Source organism: Lepisosteus oculatus, chromosome 7 (assembly GCF_040954835.1).
Source record: "Lepisosteus oculatus isolate fLepOcu1 chromosome 7, fLepOcu1.hap2, whole genome shotgun sequence".
NCBI classification, from domain to species: Eukaryota; Metazoa; Chordata; class Actinopteri; order Semionotiformes; family Lepisosteidae; genus Lepisosteus; species Lepisosteus oculatus.
The window spans coordinates 49,035,630-49,056,791 of NC_090702.1; the positions used below are offsets into that span (position 1 = coordinate 49,035,630).

A 21,162-nucleotide genomic window follows, 5' to 3' on the forward strand; every position below is an offset into this window, starting at 1 on the left:
GGCTTCTTGCAGACGCAAACGCATTGGAGTCCCGCCCACGTCGACGAAGTGGTTTGGGGTTGGATGGAACAGAGAAAGACGTGTACTCGACGTAAAAGTGACGTCAGCGAAGGACAAATTGATCAAGCTCGAGGACGTCCGGCCTCTCTGAGCCGCCGGCAGCTGAGCGGAGGCGCCATTTTAAGACGCACGGAGAGAACAAGTGAGTTAGGGCATTGCATTGATTGGGAAATGAGGTTAACGACGTGTAGTTTGCAAAGAATCTGCCGCTTAATTGCTTTAGAATATGGCGGAAAGGGGAAAATGCTGTAAGTTTAGAGGTTGTTGTGTCACCGAGGCTGTGGTGTCACAGAGCTGAGTGCACGTTCGGGGGGATTTCAATGACAGAACCGGCTCCGGATATTTTAAGCGCCGCTCATGTAGAGTGTTGATCTCGAGTTTGATCATGAAATAGGCAGCAGTTTTCTGACCGGCCGGCCGGCCGGCCGCTCGGAGTCATGCTTCAGTCTTTGCACGTACTGGAATGACTTGCCTTTCTCCCGCAGCTCACCTGCCGCCCCGACCACATCATGTACCCGACCACCCTGACACAGCTGGCCCGGGCCAACCCGTTCTGCGCCCCGCTCTTCACGCTGCAGAAAGCCGAGGAGCCCCGACACAGCCCCGCCGAGCAGGGACACAGCCGGCGCCGGCTGGCAGCCGCCGCGGTCAGCGGTAAGCCCCCAGAAATCAAGGACCTGCGTGCATCACTTTTTATTTAATTTGTACTTGGGGGTGGGATGAAGAAGAAGAAGAGATTCAGTTAACGGTTTCAGGCTTTTTCGGCGATTCGTGTAGTTGGTAAAACCCCACAAAACTCGGCGCCTGGGAAAGTTGCCCTTCAGTTGCGATGCTGAAGGTTGCCGCTGGTCTAGACTCGTATCCCCGGGGCTTGTGAGTGAATTTATTCCTCTAGCAGCTATCTCGACGGGAAAATATCAGCGACTACAACTCCTCTCGCTCTGTTTCAGGCCCTGCGTCTAGTAATACCGAGTAACTAAGGAGAGGGTGCCCTTAGCTCGTCTTTCCACGGCAACGCTGGGGGGGGTCGCGTCCGGAAAAACGGCAACTTGCTGAGGAATTAGCGGTTTAACTTCTAAAAGCTGTCCCTCGGCTGGCTTCACTTCTGTGGCGTTTTAGCTAAAAAAATATATCCCATCTCGGCATACGCGTCGGGTGCCGCATTTCAGCTTGATGCGGCGATCTTGCAGCCGCAGTCTGCGTGGTGAACCCCGGAGGCTGGAGATGGGGGGTGGGGAGAGGCCTTCTCCGGTTTATTGAGGGGGGGGGGGGGGACTCCTTCCCCCAAACGACCCAGGGCCCGTCTGCGCCTCTGACCGCGGAGGGGAGATTTAAAAAGCCTCCTGGCGGTGTTTATTAACGCCACAGCCCGGCCGTGTCCTCTGGAGTGCCGGTGGTGAAGGGCAAAGGGAGGCCTGCGTCTCTCCGGAGCGGCTGTGACCCCTGACCGCCAGCCGCAGGTCCCAGCAAAGCCAGCGCCCATTGGCTGCCGGCTAGCTGATGTAGTCGGTCGCTGTGATTTAAAAGAAGAAATCGGGGGGCCCCCTTTGAAACTGTGCCGGGTGCCGGCTGTGTCATCCCGATAAGTCTCGGTGATCCTGGAGTGCTCATCGGCTCTTGGGTGTGCGCTCTGAGCATCGGAATAATTGGATTTTAGAAAGCCGGCGGGATGATTAGTTTAACTTTCGTAAATTGGCTCAGCTATTATTAGGGTTTAATGGTGTGACTTTTTCATGTGCTGCGCTGGAGTCGGGTTGGTCTTGGATGTAATGGCGGTCCTGGTTCTGAGTAGGTAGGAAAGGGACAGGTTTAGGTGTATCCCGTGCCGAGAGCGGAGAGTCGAGCTTTTAGCTGTGGAGTCTTCCCCTGGTGTTAAGAACCTCACACCTGAAACGTTGTCTTTCTCCTTTCGACATGGAATGAACCTTTCCCTGTTCCTTCAAAGGTTAGATACAGGGTCAGTCGACAGCCGTGACAGTTCATGGAAAAACTAATGACATGGGTTTCTGTGACAAAAAAGGTTTCAGACGAAAGCGTAAATATCAAAGTTTCTAACAGTTAGTTTGCAATCCTTCGCCGTCTGTGGAGGGAAAAAAACCTTTAGTAAGATAATTGGCATTTATACTTGTCGACTAGGCCTGTATATAGCGAAGACTTGAATTCCTCAAAGGGTAGCCCGTGCTCTGATTTGTTTTATTCGCTGATGCTTTAAAGGAGCTAGTTTTTGGAGTACTATAACACAAAAAAAGTCATAGGATTTTGAAGCGTTCCTCTTTTAAAGAAGGCTGGCTCACAGGTCTTTTAATGCTCTTCCCTCGCGTTCTCTTCCCTCAGAGGGTGACAGTTGCGAGTTCGGCTCGTCCAGGTACTTTGTCCTCTGTGGTTTTGGGGGGATTCTAAGCTGCGGGACGACGCACACGGCAGTCGTGCCTTTAGACCTGGTGAAATGCAGGCTGCAGGTTTGTTTCCGGGCATGCGAGTGTGGTGTGGCGCTACTGACCCTCACTTAGGGGAGCTGTGTGTTGCGTACTCACCAAAACCCAGGGGTGCCGTCAAAGTAGCGCATGCGTGTTGCATTCCAGAAATAGTTCAAAAGCAGTATAGGCCCAGAGATGTGGCCGAGTACAGATCTCTGAGCAGAGGAAGGGAGAACTTGTCTCTGCATGTGGGGGACTGGGGGTTCTGTTACCAGAGCGCTTAAGAATCTTTCCCCGAGATCGGCGGCTGAGGTCAGCTGTTGTGTCCTTTGCTCTGACCATGGCCTTTCTATGTAAATTGGTAGGGAGTGGCAAACCGCAAATCTGGCTTGTCCAGTGTGACCTTGAAGGCAACTGTCAGGGGTGCTGGATAGTGGCCTCTGCTGCATTTTAAAGTCTTTTCTGATCGCTGAAGCTCTGGTTAGAAACCTTTAACCCAGTTAGGTGAACTGCGGTAGCTTGTTGGGAGCTCGATTTGGGTTTCATCCATCCATCCATCCATCCATCCATCCATCCATTTTCTGACCGCTTCATTTAATTCAGGGTCGTGGGGGGGCCGGAGCCTATGCTGGCAAGCAGTGGGCACAAGGCAGGGTTCGCCCTGGACAGGACGCCAGTACATCACAGGGCTCCAACACAGAAACATGCATGCTCACACCAGGGCCCGTTTTCCCCCAATAACCCCTACCAGGATATCTTTGGACTGTGGGAGGAAACCAGAGGAAGCCTATGCAAACGGAGGGCCAACGTGCACTCCACGCAGATAGTACCCCAGGTCCCGAATTCCGGGGCCCCAGTGCTGCGAGACCGCAATGCTAACCAATGTGCCGCTCGGCCGCCCGTGTTCTGGTTTCATTATGTATAAAATAAGCCATTAATATGGATCTGCATGCAATGAAATTTGAAGCTTTTTAATGATGGGCTATTTCATATTTCTGTGAATTAATGCTGTGACCTTAGTCAAACTGCTTTCAGTAACATAGGGTTTAGAGTAGGAGCTGCTGGCTTTGGTCCTTGAGACCACTATGGTGCATGTTCCAACTGGGCTCTTTAATCGCAGGGTATCTGATTTCAGTTTTCTATATGTGGCATATTTTTTAATTTCCGTTATGCTTGGTTGAAGGTTGAAGCGGATTTATAATTGGTATCAATATTACCCGTTCTCGAGTGTCAGAACTCTCCTCGTCCTGGTGGTAGCTGGAAAATATTTGGGCCTCTGTACTACTATAAATGCACACTATAGTAGTTTGATGCATTGTTGTTCCTTAATTGATCACCTATTAAGAGCTGTTTAGACAGAACTAAGGGAGCAAGGTCTTAATCGATGGATTGGAGACGGTGTAAAGATCTGTGCTGACGTTGCTGGTAGTCGGGCACTATTGAAACCGTGGGCTGAGAGCAGATCAGGTAAGCGTCTGGCCAAGTGAGCAGAGCAGTTAAAGCCATTAGTTTGGCACCGGATTTTACCAGCTCAGTTTCAAAGAAAACTAGTTGTGCTTACTCCAGGTGCCATCCAAACAAGGAGCGAATCTGCTGCAGCACAGAGAGGCAGGCCTATCCTGAGCATATAAACCTCCTAATGCTTCACCCCCTTGTAGATACTCGTGTCTGTTCTGATCAGCGTGTAGTATTTATCAGCTTAAATAAAGGCTTAAATTGAACTTACACAAAGTTATGTTTCTCATCTTGAATGTTGAATGCCCACACGAGCCCCGAAAAGCTACTGCAAATCCTTTTGAGTCCTTTTGGTTGTTGCCACCTGTCTGGCTGAATGATATAATGTGAGGCTCATAGTCTGGCGCACGAGGTGCGAATGCCAGTCCCGATTTTGGGGAAGCACGTGCCATGTCATTAGGAAGTAGTGAGCAGTGATACTGCACTTAGGGCAGTGGCAAGGACAAGTAATCCTGATCCTGAAAAGATTGCAACCTTGCAGTTGGGAGTGTTTTATATTTTTATAGTCCTTGTTTACTGCCATATAAACTTTAAGCTACATTGTAGCATACGATCATCAGTTTAGCATGGGTAACGCTGTTTATTACTTAAAAAGGATCTAAAGTTGCTTATACACTTGCTGCCAAAGGACAGCAAAAAAAGTTGTCTAACTGTAAGAAGATTTGATTTCTTAGGTTCACTAAAAGCCTTCAGCTGCTTTCCATCGCCGTGAGTCTTTACCCTGCTCGAGGGTCTCGGGTGGGATAGTTTTACTTCCTGGAGTTTAATACGAGTTGTCCGTGACTGGTTCACGCACTTTTCCTTAGCGCCTTTACGTGGCCTGACATTTAGTATTTCTATCCCAGTTGTCCAGAATGTATGCATGTAATCGAAAACCACCCACGAACTGCCTGTGCAGTTTTAATTCATGATGTGCAAAAGTCCGTTTTAATTTATGACTAGAGATTTATAGTCCACATGACGTACCCTATGGAATTTCAGCCCAGCTATGCTGAAACCAGTACACGGGCTGCGTTCCCAGGTGATGGGTTTAGATTCTCAAATCAATTGGCTACCTGCAACTATAAGGGCTAGATGTCCCAAAAAGCCTCCTATCATCCGTGATCTGTGTTCAGATACACAGCTGTATTTCTTAACCTTAAGCCTAACCCTAATTATTTGGAACTGGTGTTTTTTGTTTGGAGACACTCATTCCTTGGCCTGATATAGCATGGTTTGTTTTAACTAACAGCATGGCCTGTGTGTGTTTTGTGTTGCTACAGATGAAGTCAGCTGTGATTTTGGGTCTATGAAATACTATGCACTGTGTGGTTTTGGAGGAATCCTGAGTTGCGGAATCACACACACAGCTGTTGTGCCCTTGGATTTAGTGAAATGCCGTCTGCAGGTTTGTATCCAAGAGCCGCTAATCCGGCCTTTCTTGTACATTTCTGGACTTAAACTGGCCTAAGCTTGGTGGAGCCGTACCATCCATTGTAGGGCTTTGATCAAACTGGAACTGTAATTTACATATTAGTCTTGTAATTTATTTCTACGTGGAACAAAGAGTTATGAAGGAATACAAAAAAAATTTGATTGCCTAAGCTTGGTCTACGTTAGACATCTTATTTCACATGAAGTGAGAATATATTGTCGTTAAGTGATGGCATATTGCACTTTTAGTCTGTGTTTCCTATTTTCCATCTTCTGGATAGTCGGCTTTGTTGGGCTCCTCCAAAAATAGTTCAGTTTGTATAGAAGCTGGTAATCCTTCATGTTTTTTTAGGTTCTATGTAGTTGAAAGTAGGGGTGCCCAATCTTTGTCTTGGAGGGTTGGGGTCTGTGGGTTTTGTTCAAACTCTGCTTGCAATGAGATGAACTGGACCAGTTGAACAATCTCCCAGTTTGCACACTGCTGCTTTCAATAGGCATTGAAAACCCCGCAGACACCCTGTCTTTCCAGGACCTGCTTGGATACCACCTGTGCTAAATAATTTTTTTTTTATTGCTTGGTTTTATTTTAAATATGTAGTTCTGACCCACCACATCACAGGTGGGCCTGATCTGGTTCCTGCAGCTCTCCTGATTTCTCGACTCGTGTTTCTCCTGCAGGTGAATCCCGACAAGTACAAGAGCATTTTCAAAGGTTTCTCCATCACAGTCCGCGAGGATGGGATGAGGGGTCTGGCCAAGGGCTGGGCTCCCACCTTCATCGGCTACTCCATGCAAGGGCTGTGCAAGTTCGGCTTTTATGAGGTCTTCAAAATCTTTTACAGCAACCTGATGGGTGAGGTGAGTCCCCAATTGGCAGGACAGCCATAATCATGCTGGGCGTTTATCATGCTTGGTGGTTTGTTAGTAAGTGCTCTGAGAAATATAGGGACTGTGGGAAACTACAGACCCTGTTCTTATTATTCTTCTGGTTATGTTAGGCCATATTACAAAACTGTGTTTTGGGCTTGCTGGAATTCACTCCTCAATATAGGGGTGTAACCCCGGCGTCCTGGCCAAATTTCCCACTGGCCCTTACCAATCATGGCCTCCTAATAATCCCCCTCTATGAATTGGCTACATTACTCTGCTCTCCTCCCCACTAATAGCTGATGTGTGGTGAGCGTTCTGGCGCACTATGGCTGCCGTCGCATCATCCAGGTGGGGCTGCACACTGGTGGTGGTGGAGGGGATCCCCATTACCTGTAAAGAGCTTTGAGTGGAGTGTCCAGAAAAGCGCTATATAAGTGTAAGCATTTATTATTATTATTATTAATATGCCTGACCTCCACTTTATCCCCGTTACTCCCATCCTCCTCCTTTTCAACAAGCATTTTGCCTGTTTTTTTTTGCTCCTTGAAATTGTGACCTATTAATGCTGAAAGTGTGGTTTTAAAAGGAAAGTGGCCCATCTCTGTTTAGGTCTTGAACTGTTAAGGAGAAATAGTGAGAGGTCTACAGTTTTTAAGTACTTGCCATGATGTATAAAGTTTCAGTGCCTGCAATAGAATCTCACGACGGTCTTTAGGATTTGTGTAATTGAATCAACGTTCCTTCTGTAACTTATTTTCCCAATTTCCTCTGAAACCCAGTCACACTGACTGGTGACGTGACCCAGACTCGGATCTGGGACCATAACGCTCAACCTGTATTCAGGTGAGCACCCTTACCTGTTCTGCCACTCAGGAGACCCCACACGACAGATGTTTTTTTTACCTCCGTGTGTTAAGTTGCAGAAATAAACTCAAGATATTTGCCTGGCTTTATTTTTTTCCTCTTTCCGATGGTGTAAAAAAATAGCAAGTAACCTGTCGGCAAACTTAACCACAGGAAGGTAATTAAATGAGAATTAAGCATACATTATCACTTCCAAAATTCACCCACTTCACACAAGTGGGTGCGCTTTGCTTTCAGGTAATGGTGATAGTGCTTTATCTTCATGTAAATTAAAAACCTCTTAGGAAAAGTGTTCAGTGAATGTTTTGCTAGACCAGAGTTAGTCAATCTTGGCACATGGATCCCCGGGACGTTGCAACACTTTCCTGCAGCTAATCCTTTATTCTTGACGTGATTTGCAGCGCCTGCGCTAATTAAGCAATTAAGGTCTAATTCCACACTGAACTTGTTGGAAGGATCAAAGTCCTGTAATAGCACAGAATCCGGGTGCCAGTTTTGACTCTTCCTGCCTTAAGCCGTTTAAATACAAAGGATCATGACAGAAAAAGCAGCGCGCGGGAAAGCTGGTAGGCCATTTGCTGACACTCCCTCTCCTTGGTAAAGGAAAATACGTACATGTGGAGGACGTCTCTGTACCTGGCCGCGTCCGCCAGCGCGGAGTTCTTCGCGGACATCGCTCTGGCTCCGATGGAGGCCGTGAAGGTCCGTATCCAGACCCAGCCTGGCTATGCCAACACCCTGAGGGAGTGCGTCCCCAAGATGTATGCTGAGGAAGGACTCTGGGCGTGAGTATGAAGCTGATGACGTCTGATCTCCTGTCCACGTGCTCCTGTTCGTGACCCAACACGCTCCCTTAGATCCACCCCTGGGGAGCATCCTGGGCCGCGTGCTGCTGCTGCTTCCTCTCTCTGGGAGTCCAGCAGCTCCGGCCAGGGGGCTCCCAGCAACTTGACGGTTGCACAGTCGGGGGTGCTTGAGTCATAGGCGTGTGAGAGCAGTCCACCTGCACACCAGCCCCCTGCTGTACTGGACACCGGCCGGCCCCGCGCCCCCCGGAGCACGCCAGTACAGCCAGGCTGGTGGGCGGACAAATTGACCAGCTACAGCTACCCTGCGCACAGCGGCTTAAAAACGATCAAGGCAGAAAGTACAGGAGTTTATTGCCATATGTATGTATACACTGGAGTTCTAATTTGCGCCGATCTCTCAGGACATGCGCAATACAACAGACAGCACCACACAATGTAGACGGTACATTACAAAGTGGTTCATGATGGTAACAGCAAGGACAATTAACACACTCTGCACTGTAATAAATGTGGTGGTCAAACGTGCATAGTGTGGAGGTACATTGAGTTCTGAGGCTTTGCACGGTTAGCTATTTATGATGCACACTGGTGTAGGAAAGAAGCTGTTCTTAAACCTAGTGGTCCGTGCTTTAATGGTGAACAGTTGGAGTGAGTGATTGTGGCTAGATAAATAAGGGGCAGTCACACACGTGTGATGTTTATATCGCGTCCTGGGATATGCAGCAGCTCCTCTGTTTGCACAGTTTCATGTGACCAGGCTTTCGTAAGATATGCAAGCTTGGACAGAGTGGCTACCCATTATCTCACCCTGTCTCGCCATCTGCATCTCACGTGCCTACCTGTTAGATCGCTTAGCTGCACAGATCTTTGTCTCCTGCAGCTTCTACAAGGGGGTGGTGCCGCTGTGGATGAGGCAGATCCCATACACCATGATGAAGTTCGCCTGCTTTGAGCGCACGGTGGAGGCCCTGTACAAGTTCGTGGTGCCCAAACCACGCAGCGAGTGCTCCAAGTCCGAGCAGCTGGTCGTCACGTTTGTGGCTGGTTACATCGGTGAGTGAAGGGGGCCCTCTGGCAGAGCCTTTTTCAAAAGTTGAGGAAGATTCATTAGCTTTCCTTGTGCACACTTTTTGCATGCATATATATATGTGGGCTTTGTGTTTTGCATTTCAAGTGGTGACGGTCAAAGAACCTTTCCCTAAAGTTTAATCTTGATTACATTGGTCAACTTCCCTGCCCAAAGACGGCTTGAGTCCATACTGATGCATATAAAAACCAGTCAGGCCAGACTCTTCTGTCCCAGGGGCTGCTGCTGGGACTGGGGGGTAAAAACTTTGTTTGTGTGCAAACAGGTTTTGTTCATGTTGCCGGTAGTTCCTGTAAATATTATGCTTTTTCTTCATCTATATTGTATATTGTGGCCTGCAAGATGAGCATTATGTTGCATGTTCTTTTTTTAACATGGTCATTCATAATTGATTTGCGAGGCTTTATGGTTACTATTACCTGACCATGTTTATGCAGGTTAATGTTGAGAATTTAGCTGTAAAATATGAAAGGCTGTTGGAACCTGGGAGTTGCAAACAGGTTGACAATCAGTGGTTTGTTACTCCGAAAAGTGCCTTGTTGTGGTTGCTTGACAAATCTGTATTGCTGAAGATTGACAAGGTACTTTTATAGTTTCACAAGCTTTATGACGCTAATACAGAAAGATAATGCTGAATTTAACTATCATTCAAGCCACAGGCCTGCTTCCTTGGCTTGTGAAATCATTCTGCTCAACTCTTCAGTTTTCAGCCAGTGAACATGCATGGCAGTCTGTAAGGATTTCTTTGTTGAGGCTTTAAAACTAGTTTTCACTTCTTTGATGTCTTAAGCATTGTGTTCTCCATGGTTAGGGGCGAAGCCGATTTAGATATTGCAAACATGATGAAAGGAGAAAGGTTCTTTCTGTAAAACATCTTTACTAAATTTACAACTGATACAGCACATCTTAGGTTTTATTAAAAACACTGTCAATACAAAGCACTGTCCCCACTGTGTGATGGTATACTTATAGGTGTATTTGGCCAGTTGTCTCATACCTTGGAGGATCTGCAGTTCTTCAGTCACTTGATATCCTTTTCTCTGTTAGTAAAATCTCACCTACTTGAAAGTAGCCCCAACTCGAAGGAATAGCTATTTGTTGTAGGTTTTATGTCACGTGTCTGGCCACTAGTTTTTGACTTCCCGTTCGTGAGATCGCTTCCGGTGCCTGTTTCCCTTCAGCTGGGATGTTCCGTGTGCGATGCCTCACCCTGCCTGTTTCTCTTCCCCCAGCTGGTGTGTTCTGTGCGATCGTGTCTCACCCTGCTGACTCAGTGGTGTCGGTGCTGAACAAGGAGAAGGGAAGCACAGCCCTGCAGGTGCTGAAGAGGCTGGGCCTGAGAGGTAACCCGTTCCTTCCGAACTCTTCCTCCTCTTAATGTGCCACTGCTGCTCGACCTCATGAGGTTTTAGAAAGCCGACCCACAGGGAGAAAGGGGTCAAGCCTCTGTTACTGTGACTGGCAAGTATGTTAAAGCTTCTGAGTTAATGGACTCTTTTTTTGCCTTCCCCACAGAAACATCACTTGTGTGTTTTTGGTTTTGTGGTTGACTGCAGTATAGTAAGTTGTGTGCAGTCGCCCCTGGTGCTGGTCAGTTGGGGGTTTAATGTACTTCATGCTGTAAGAGTCCTGTTACATAATTAAACCAGTCACTTGCTTCAGATCACCATCATCTTGAAGGTGTCTGTGAAGCTGTAAAAGAGTGACGCCCTCCAGCACAAGGGCTGAGGACTGCAGCTGTAGTTTAAAGACCTGATTTAGTCATTTGCTTAAAGGGAAGAATTGTCCTTATTCGTGACCCAACACGCTCCCTTAGATCCACCCCTGGGGAGCGTCCTGGGCCGCGTGCTGCTGCTGCTTCCTCTCTCTGGGAGTCCAGCAGCTCCGGCCAGGGGGCTCCCAGCAACTTGACGGTTGCACAGTCGGGGGTGCTTGAGTCATAGGCGTGTGAGAGCAGTCCACCTGCACACCAGCCCCCTGCTGTACTGGACACCGGCCGGCCCCGCGCCCCCCCGGAGCACGCCAGTACAGCCAGGCTGGTGGGCGGACAAGCCCGATCCTCGGTCCTTTTTTCGGCCGGGCCGTGTTGTTCGAGATCAAAATGTGGCGACCGGTTTGAGACGCGCCTTTCTCTCGCGTGGTTTTGCAGGCGTGTGGAAGGGCCTGGTGGCCCGTATCATCATGATCGGCACGCTGACGGCCCTGCAGTGGTTCATCTACGACTCGGTGAAGGTCTACTTCAGGCTGCCCCGCCCCCCTCCCCCCGAGATGCCCGAGTCCCTGAAGAAGAAGCTGGGCCTGGCAGAGTGAAGGCTGCCCACCAGCGTGACAGCTCTGCCGCGGCACAGATCTCCGTTTTATATATTTAACAGTACAACAACAAGCAGTCCGTGGCCGTATGGGTCTGACATGGTCTAGATGTGTGTGTGATTGTGTGGGGAAAGTGGTCAATGAGCCGAGGGACAGTGGCGTGGGGGTGGACAGACCCAGGAACGTGGTTTGGTTTTATCAACTCCTGTCTTTAGTTTTTGTGGATATAATAATTAAAAGACAAACCTGGACACCTACTACATTTGATTTTTTTTTTAATTAAGGATTTTCAGTTTTGGGTGCAATTCAACTGTTCCCTCACTTCTTGTTTTTAAAATTCACCTGAATAGAACTGATCTCATCAGCAATGTTTAAATTACTGCTATAAAGATTTGAGGAGTGCTTCACCATGCAATAAAGCAGGTCTTTCAGTCAGTTCACAATTGTATTGAATGCAACTTGAAGTCCGAAATACACTGTTGTCCCCTCAGAACTTCAGAAAAACGAATATAAAGTGAATTTGGCTTGAGAAATACCTGTTGTTGCTGCTGTTTTTTGTCTCACTTTTTAAACAATTTTTCTTTTAAATTATAAATCAAGTTCCTGGTTGTTTTAAATGATCCCGTATTTGATTTATTAGAGCTTTGAGACCTTGATTGTATTCACTCTGTTCCAGAAACATTCTGTAAATGGGTGCTTGGACTCACTCTAGGTCATTAACATTTCAAATAAGGCAAATAAGCTTATAGAAAGGAAAAGGTAACATGCCGTACAGTTCTAACTTGAATATGTATCCTAAATTGGTTTGTTTGGTTTAATTGGACCAGTTGGCATATTTTCTCAGCTCTTGAGGTGGTTTGTTTTGAAGAGAGATGTCAGCCCACTAGGACTAAGACCGAATATCTGGTTTAGATTTATGTAAAATGGGGGTTCCTACATTGTTTCTCAAGATTTTCAGTTGAGCTGGGCTTCTAACAACATGAACCAGATCATTGTCGTCTTATACAAATCAACCATTTTACAAACCCTGATTTCAGTAACAGTATCTGTCAAAATCCTCCTGTGGTAGAGGCTAATATTTGATCTTTAAAAAAAACTCCACCTGTTGGCTGATCAGTCAGTGATGCTACTTTGGGACAGACTAATCCATGTGGATTTTTTTTGGGTGGTTCATGCTACATTGCAGTTTAATAATTCATTACAAGTCCAATTTACATTGCAGAGGTCCATAAAGCGTGTCAAGGAATTGGCCGATACATATCCTCTGCTCAGTAAGCTGCTAATTACAAAACTACCCAGACAGGTCTCTTCTTGTCTGTAAACTTTATGTTCTTATGTAAAGATGTTTTCGGCGTTAAGGATCTTTAAATTTAAACCATTAAAGCATCTGTCTAGTACACAGAGAGGGTCAATCAATCACAAAATAAAGATCACAGTGATGAGTTACTTGGGGCACCAGAGATGCATTGTAGGGCAGAATTAAGGTGAATTGGAGGCCCTTCTGTAAACATCACCATAGTGCAATATAGTACAGACAACTAATGCACTCGTAAGATTTCTAAAGACATTTTTTGTGATACAACCAAGTCTAGACTTAGCTTCAGCTTGTAATTTAATGAGTTTGAAAGTTAAATCACTATCCAGGCCATATCACAGCTCTACCAGTACTCCAGCTCCAAATTGGTTTTGCCACATTTTATGATTAAGGGAGAAGTCTGAATTATTTTTATTTGCATAAATAAAATTCCACAAAAAGCCTGCTGAACTTTTATTAAAAAAACTCCACTCCTGATCTGTCATTACAGTGGGTAAAGAGGGTCAATGAAACCATGTTGTCATGGGTATAGGGGCTGCATATGAGTGGTATCTCATCAATATTTACACAAAGGGAGGAGACAGTCGGACCCTGGATAAAATTCTATGGAACTCCCTTCGTCCCTGGGAGAGGGTGTGAAACACATCTGTGTTTCAATGATTTTTACACATTATACAGGTTTCCCACGTATAGAATGAAGACTTTCTGGAATCCTGTCAGGACGTAAAGGACGATGGCTGTGAAAGGCAGGAGGCCATGAAGCCCGTCTGGCTTGTTCTTTTCAGCAGCTCTCTGAGGATCTCATCCAGCTGTTTCTGAAGAGTTTCAACCACATGGCTGGGTACCTTGTTCCTAACCCTTTGTGTAACAGACTCCCCGGAGTCTCCACTTACACCAGGTCCTTCGTACCCTTTTCTGTTCAAGACTAAAAAGGTTTAGTTCCTCCAGGCTGTTGGTGTAGGACGTGCCTGGGAATGTACTATATCTGCTCGTTCCTTTCTGACCTGACTGAAGAGCGGCAATACCTTCCTTGTGTTTCCCGGACAGTTGTAAATGAAATCTTGCTAGTCCGTTGTGCAGTTGTAACGCAACATCCCATGAATCATCACTTTTAACTAAGTGTTCTAGAAATTTGTTCTCCTTTATTATTGCTTTCCTACATTGTCTAGAAGACCATGATACTTTCCATTTTGTATTTTTAACTTTCCGTATGCAACGACCATGAAACCATTTCGAAATTAAAATATTTTTTTGTAGAAAGTTGTTATTCAAATTCGTGTAAGATTTTTGTTAAATCAGTTGACAGCCATTTCTTTTTCTTAATGGCAAGTAAAAATATAATTACCTGATAAGTATTTTTAAATGCCCGCTGTAGCTGCAGTCTTTCACAGCTCGGGTTTTCCGCGCCATTACAACATTGTGGGTTGTACTGCCCCCCTGTGGGCATTCTGTAGAACTGCAGGCCACCAAATGAGATTATATTTTAACTAGATGTGTGTAGTCCTAATCCAACTTGGACTATTTTGCCTATGTTCTTGCTTCATTTTAGCTGTTAATTTCTAGTGCTTCTTTAACCGTTTCAATCCTTTTCTTAACTTGTTTTCTTTAAATATTTTCTTTTTTTCATCTTATAGTTTCAGTTGCTCTACCTCAATTATTGCTAACGACGTTTAACAACGGGCAGCCTGACCAGCACTTGAGTGTGATAAAAAGGTGTTTTCTTATTTACCTAACAAAAACCCTTATCAGGCTCTTAATAAATTGTGCTCACCTTGACTCTAGCCTATCCCTTAATGAATACTGAAATATCTCAACCCCAAACTCACCTGGCATCCAAAATTTGAAACAATTTAAACAGGACTTTACATCAACCCAGGATGTTAACAGTTTAAACAATTTATGTTTTAATTTTTATTATGCTGAATAAACAGTACCTTGAAGCTCTTAAGGGTTATGGGTTTTATTCCGTATTCGACCGCACAAGATTTAATAACATCATTTTTGTTTAGAATGAAATTTTGATGAGTTCAGCCATAATTATTGTTAATGAGATCACGCGATTTTTTCTCTCCACATAACTACTCCGTAATACATTTGAACAGCGTGTATAGAAAAGTGTCGATAAATTCTACTTGTAACGCATACTTAGCTATTTATGACTGCAAACTATTCCAGTACATTAGAAACGTACCCGAACTCACCCAGTGTGTCGATTAATGAGCGCTTGGAATGAATCAGAGACTTTTACGTATATTATATGTCTATTTTGGCATTTTATTGCGGCTTTTATGACTCTCACTCCTAAGAGGGCTTATAACACTTGCCAGTTATCATAAAATAATAGTCCTCTGAATCACAATGCAAGTTTATTCCGGTTATATCGTGTACGGTCGAAAGTAAGCGGTTGTCTACTCTAGTTGGAAATCGGCTCGCCTCTTTGCAGTCCGGCCCTAGAAGGCACACGACCTACTGTTAGAAAATGCAGTTCAGAAACACGCCGTTAACCAGGGCCGGATTTTGGTGCTCGCAGGCCCTCGGCACTTTCACTCCGAAATGTGGAAAAAGGGGGGATCAACGCCAACTGAATGACGTCGATTGACAAAAATGCACTTTAAACTATTCTCCTGCTAAACCACGTGATGGATGGGGCGAGTCGAGCGACCGTCGCTCCGATACTTCAAAGCCGCTGGATACCGTATGAGTATCGATTTGGAGCACCTAGAGTCGGTCGCAAGCGTGTTGTTTCAGCTCGTTTTTCGTCAGTCACTAATGTTTCCCTCCTTCGTCGGCCCTGAACATTTCGTAGGCCTTAGGTGGGAGATCCGGCACTGCTGTTAACATTAGCGGCACCGGTGACTAGCCCGTGTTGAACAGCCTTGACGAGTTAATTTTTTATAACGAAGCTTCGTGTTTTCAACAAAAAGGGGATTCCTTAATGTTGCCTAGCTTGAAAATATCAATTAAAAATAAAGTATTTTCCATCTTTTATTGTTTTTATTAATAATTATTTAGTAACATTATTCATTTTGATACCGATTTAGGATCTCTACGTCCTCCTGATTCTAAAATCTCCACGTTTAAGTCCCGGTCAGTGAAGTTGCGACAAACTCTCCTACTGTACTTCGCCTTTTCCCTTCACCTATTATTCGTATGAGCTTAACATGCAGATGTTACATAGTTATATTGTCACAGTCAGGTGCCTCAGCCAGTCGCGGCTGGCATCATCCAAATCGGTGAAGTTGCCGGGGCACCTGAAGCGAGGGCAGGAGTATAGGATGTGCTCGGCCGTCTGCTCCTTGCCGTCGCCGCATTCGCAAATTGGGTCATCAGTGAGACCCCACTTGTGTAGGGTGGCCTGGAAAAGGCCGTGTCCGGTTCTTAGTCGGTTCAGCTTGACCCAGGCTTGTCTGGGTAGGTCATTTCCAGTGGATGTGTTATAATAATAATCCCTTCCCTTAACCTGAACCCCGAAGACAGACCTGGGGGACGTCAATACCGAAGACCACAAGTAGCCCAGAGCAAGGATGAACAGGTTTAGGCGAAGAACGCAAGGTAGATTACGCTAATTCTTATTGTTAATCTTGTTTTCGCCCATGCACGTAAAATGCAGTTTAACGCATTCAAAGTTTGTGAACCTGACGTTTGAGACAAAAAACACATTTATGATGTGAAGTCGGTTTCACTTTCATTTTTAAAAATCAACATGAAGAGAAGGTGGTGTAAAAATCGGATTATGAAGCACTGGTTCCCTCTCCATGCGTCAGGACTGGTAGCCTCTACCGTGGATATAAACGCTCCGGTTTGCCACCTGTGTGTTTTTGGCTCTCCAACGCGCGTTTGGTGAAGACCGTTACATCCTGAAGTCAGGCACTGTTATTTCTTTATAATACTTTTTTTAAAAGTGAATGGATATATTTTAAAAAAGACTTCATTGATCGCCTCAATGACTTCTGAGATCTGTCAGAAACTGACAACTGACTAGATTCCTGACAAGCCATTGATGTTTTTTTAGGATAGAGTGGTTTCTCGGCTGGTCTTGGTCAAACCGAACAAATTCATTTCCAAGGGCACAGCTTTTATCTGTGTTGCCGAACAGTAAGGCCGGAAGAGAGGGCAGTTGAACCCAGCTCTGTGAAATCCCTGTCATCTGAATGGGTTTGAATTTCAGTCCAGAACGGTTCAGTCTGGCTCTCATTGCAAAGTGAGCGTTCAAGATGATCAGGCTTGCTAAACTGCTTTAAGGCTGACCACGGTAAAGATTTTGAGATTCTGAACTTTTAATTCAAGCAGCACATTCTGATGATTTCCATGCGAATGAGGGAAGAGTTAGATAAACTTTATTAAGTACCTTTAAAGGTGGCTTCTCAAAGTATGTTACCGTATGGCAACAACAGTATACACAAAATACATACAATGAAAATACACAACGAGAGGAGACAGTAGATGGGGGTACTGAATATGATAAGAGCAAAGAGGTAAAGAACAAGAAGAAGGTTTTGAGTCTGGATTTAAAGGAGTTTAGAGAAGGTGACTCTCTGATTGTCACGATTGCAAACCCCTCCTCTTAAGGGCGCTCCAGCCCTTCCTCGTTTTGCCTTATTCCCCGCACCTGTTCCTTGTTTCTTCCCCGTTTCAGTTCGCCTTTAAAAGCCAGGCGCTCACTTCACTCGGGGCTCTGCATCTGATCTCTGCATCGTGCGAGCCCGGGACCTGGCTCTGCCATGTTTTTAGCTTCCTGTTCCTCCCCCCCGCCGGTCCCGACCCGGCACCTGTATTTAATCCCTGGTTTTTCGGATGGATTACATGGCCATGGACTTTTGCTTTCGTTTTGGATTCTCCCTTTGGATTTCTTTTGGTTTGCCAGCCTCAGCCGCACCTCCCCGGCTCACCAGCACTGCGTGGACATGCCCCCCTGTTTTCATTCCCATATTCCTGCATGACTTTTTCCCTAGTGTTTCCTCACTATTCTGGATTGTGTCGTCTGCATAGGGTCCTGAAAGAACTGTCCGTTACACTGATATCATTGGGGAGAGAGTTCCGGAACTTTGGGGTATACCAGGAGAAGGCCCTGTGTCGCCCATCGAGTGTAGACGGGCTTGGGGGACAGATAGGAGACCAGAGTTAGAAGAGCAAAGGTTGTCAGGTGGGGAGTAGGAACATAGAAGCTCAGATAAGCCATGCAGAGCCTTATAGGTAAGAATGAGGTTTTTGAAGTTGATACGAAACCTGATGGGAAGCCAGTGCAAGGACTCCAGGATAGGAGTGATGTGATCTCTTGTACTAGACCTGGTCAGGATTCTGGCTACCGAATTTTGGACACACTGGAGTTTGTTCAATGTGGATTTAGAAACCCCAGAGTAGAGCGCTACAATAGTTAATACACGAGAAAACCAATGTGTTGATCAGCTTTTCAGCAACAGTTAGAGATAACATAGGATGTAGTCTGGTGATTTTTCTTTTTTTTTCTTTTTTTTTTTGGGAGGTGAAAGATTGATGTTTTTACAATATGTTGCACATGTGGGTTGAATGTCAAGGCTGAATCAAATATCACCCCCAGGGTTTACAATTTAGACTGAAGCTCAGGTACAGTACCATCCACAGATGGGGTTATAGAATTCTTATACAAAGCTGAAGGGGGTGCCGATAAGCATGACTTCAGTCTTGTCACAGTTTAGATGAAGGAAATTTTAAGTCATCCATGTTTTTTGTCAGAGGTGCAATTAGATTGAATAGAGAAAGCCACATCAGTGTCAGGTTTGGTATGGATGTAGATTTGATTATTGTCAGCATAGAAATGATAATTGAGTTCATGCGATCTTAAAAGCCGACTAGGTGGAGACATGTAAATGTTGAAAAGTAGGGGGCCCGAGTATCGAGCCCTGAGGAACACCAGACTTGACAAGTCCAATTTCAGAGCTAAATCTGCCAAAACAAAGTGACAGTAATCAGTGAGGCAAGACTTGAACCATTTAAGAGCAGCGTCCGAAACTTCAAACACAGTCTCATGATGAGAAAGTAAGATATCATGGTTAACATTGTTGAAAGCAGCTCTGAGATCCAGAAGAATGGGGATAGAAAGAGAACCAGAATCTGCCAAGGGCAATTTCTGTGCTTTTAAGTTGTTGCAAACCAGACCGGAGATGTTCAAAGAGGTTATTTGCCAGGAGGTGGTTATTTAACTGAATTGTAGCAGCATGTTCTCGAATTTTTGCAAGAAAGGGTAAGTTGGAAATGGGGTGAAAACTGTTTAGATTGTCCAGATTCTCCAAATTTTCCATATTATTTCTGACTCCAAAATTAACAGAGAAAGAGCTTAGTGTTTGCTTTCACGTGCTACATGAAAGTCAAGTGCGGATGAGCAGGTTGTTAAAGTCACTGATGTTCATCATTGTTCCTTACAAATTCTGATAGAACGTGTTGAGGTCATTAAAAATCTTGCCCGGATTCTGAAGCATCCTAGAGAATCAGTTATGGGGAAGGGATTTTGGGGTGGAATTAATCTCTTACTTTTCCTTTTCAGTTAACACTCTGATACTGGTCCATTCTAACCAATTTATGCGTGTGTATTTTTTAAAAAAGTACTCTGTACAATATTACAGATACTGATATTATGGATTATGATTAGTTGATCATTCATGATTGATTGTAATACACTCATCTGACTTTGTTGCATAGGCAGTAAATCAGTGAGAGATGGATACAGGCTGGATACACCCTGGGCAGGACGCCAGTCATTCACAGGGCACATACAGACACAAACCCACAAAAAGGGCAGGTTTTCCCAGAAACCATTTAGCCTTCCAGTATGTCTTTGATCTGTGGGAGGAAAATGGTACACCGAGAGGAAACCCATGTGAGCACAGGGACAACATACAAACTCCACACACACAGTACCAAACACTGCACCACCATTCCGTTTAGCTATGAGACACTGTGGATTTTAACAGTCATTTTTATGTTTAGAAACCTGTTCATCTTAATGATTATTATTAATAAAATGTTTACCTTACAGAGACAACTTGATTGCCCCAATTTGGAATTTGCAAAAATGGTGGAATGCAGGCAGCTCATTTTTAAAGCCTTGCTGTTTCTCGTTCTCCTTACTGAATTTGTATTCAGTGGGAAAGAGGAAAAACACACATTAGAGACATGAAAATAAAATCTGCAAAAATGTTAACAATCAATAATTCAGTGTACAGTTCAGTACCTTCCTTATTACCATAGTCATAATGCCCTGCTCAGGTCTAAATCCCTTCAGATGTTCACCAGCTGCAGGTCTGATGCAGACTTGCTTGCTACAACATATAAATGAGGGATTGTTAAATTAAAGTTTTATTAGATTTTTTAATGGGGAGTTCTCGATTTACTGGGAATTTGTAAGACAACATGTATGTCAAATGTCTGTTCCTTGCCTTTCAATTATTTGTGTTTCTATGGACTTTTTTGTGTGTTTTGTACCCTTAAGGGAATGACCTGGGGACCTGTGAACGTAAGTTTAGTTTCTTTCAGTCTTCCAGCACCAATGCCTTTTGCAGGGAGCTCATTGAGCTTTTTGCTTTATTATTCATTGTTCCATAATTCCCTTTTGACCTACAAACATCATTATGCCCCAGTCTGAAATGGTTGATAATGATTAAGACCTTATTACATTCACAGGTACATTCCAGTGAACTAACTTACCTACTGTAGATTTCAGCCTTTAAACTCATCAGGTGTAAAAAAACACTCAGCATATCAACTCATAGTTAACTGTAAAACTTGCCACTAATATTTAGGCCCAGTAAAATTTAAGCAGGGAGCTGCGTCAGCATGCATAGGCTGCAAAGGAACCAGTAATAGGTTTATTCCATGCTGAAAAGAGAAGAAAGAAAACGCAACGTTTCGGCTGTGGAGCCTTCTTCAGGTGCTCACACGTTGTGTTTTATTTCTTCTCTTTTCAGCATGATATAAACCTATTACTTATTCTTTAGAATATATATTGTAACGCTTACGGCCGACAGGGCGCTGTGTAAGAGCCGGCGTACCAGAGCGGGTGACGTCACCGCCCTTCCCTGTGATAGCAGGACCACAGCTACTGGGCTGAAGAGAGATCTCTCTTTGGCTCACGGGGCTAGGTCGCTGCAGAGAGACGCGGAAGTCCCGGGTTCGAGCCCCGGACGGTGCAGGGGCCGACCTAATGCGGCAAGGGCGCCCGCCGGAGCCCCCGTTGCGTTACATTGGTGTCAGAAGCGGGGTGGGATAGCCCTTCGCCGGGGACGGCGATTTAAGCGGGGGAGAGTGTAACGCTTACGGCCGACAAGCACTGTGTGTAAGAGCCGGCGTACCAGAGCGGGTGACGTCACCGCCCTTCCCTGTGATAGCAGGACCACAGCTACTGGGCTGAGGAGAGATCTCTCTTTGGCTCACGGGGCTAGGTCGCTGCAGAGAGACGCGGAAGTCCCGGGTTCGAGCCCCGGACGGTGCAGGGGCCGACCTAATGCGGCAAGGGCGCCCGCCTGAGCC

General features: G+C 45.4%; 1 protein-coding gene and 2 non-coding genes across 4 annotated transcripts; all 3 read left to right on the forward strand.

Moving 5' to 3' along the window:
* The first annotated feature begins 92 nt into the window (after positions 1-92).
* slc25a3b (solute carrier family 25 member 3b) lies at positions 93-11,602 on the forward strand. 2 transcript variants are annotated; one of them, XM_015352118.2, is made up of 8 exons: positions 93-202; positions 546-714; positions 2,395-2,519; positions 6,084-6,263; positions 7,743-7,924; positions 8,829-9,001; positions 10,268-10,378; positions 11,185-11,602. In XM_015352118.2, the coding sequence occupies exons 2-8, from the start codon at positions 570-572 to the stop codon at positions 11,343-11,345; spliced, it is 1,077 nt and encodes a 358-aa protein (XP_015207604.1). In that variant the 5' UTR covers positions 93-202; positions 546-569; the 3' UTR covers positions 11,346-11,602. The 2 variants fall into 2 exon arrangements, with proteins under 2 accessions (XP_015207604.1, XP_006633233.1); XM_006633170.3 differs by lacking the exon at positions 2,395-2,519 and adding an exon at positions 5,255-5,379.
* Positions 7,982-8,231, forward strand: LOC138240857 (small nucleolar RNA SNORA53). Its single transcript, XR_011190139.1, has one exon. It is a non-coding gene; the product is annotated as a small nucleolar RNA SNORA53 (small nucleolar RNA).
* Positions 10,837-11,087, forward strand: LOC138240858 (small nucleolar RNA SNORA53). The gene has a single exon (XR_011190140.1). It is a non-coding gene; the product is annotated as a small nucleolar RNA SNORA53 (small nucleolar RNA).
* Positions 11,603-21,162: the final 9,560 nt, after the last annotated feature.

Coding starts and splice junctions, on each gene's coding strand:
- slc25a3b (XM_015352118.2), top strand. CDS start 570: ATGTACCCGACCACCCTGACACAGCTGGCCCGGGCCAACCCGTTCTGC. Junction 6,264..7,742: donor ACAGCAACCTGATGGGTGAG/GTGAGTCCCCAA, acceptor TCCTTGGTAAAG/GAAAATACGTACATGTGGAG. Junction 9,002..10,267: donor GTTTGTGGCTGGTTACATCG/GTGAGTGAAGGG, acceptor CTCTTCCCCCAG/CTGGTGTGTTCTGTGCGATC.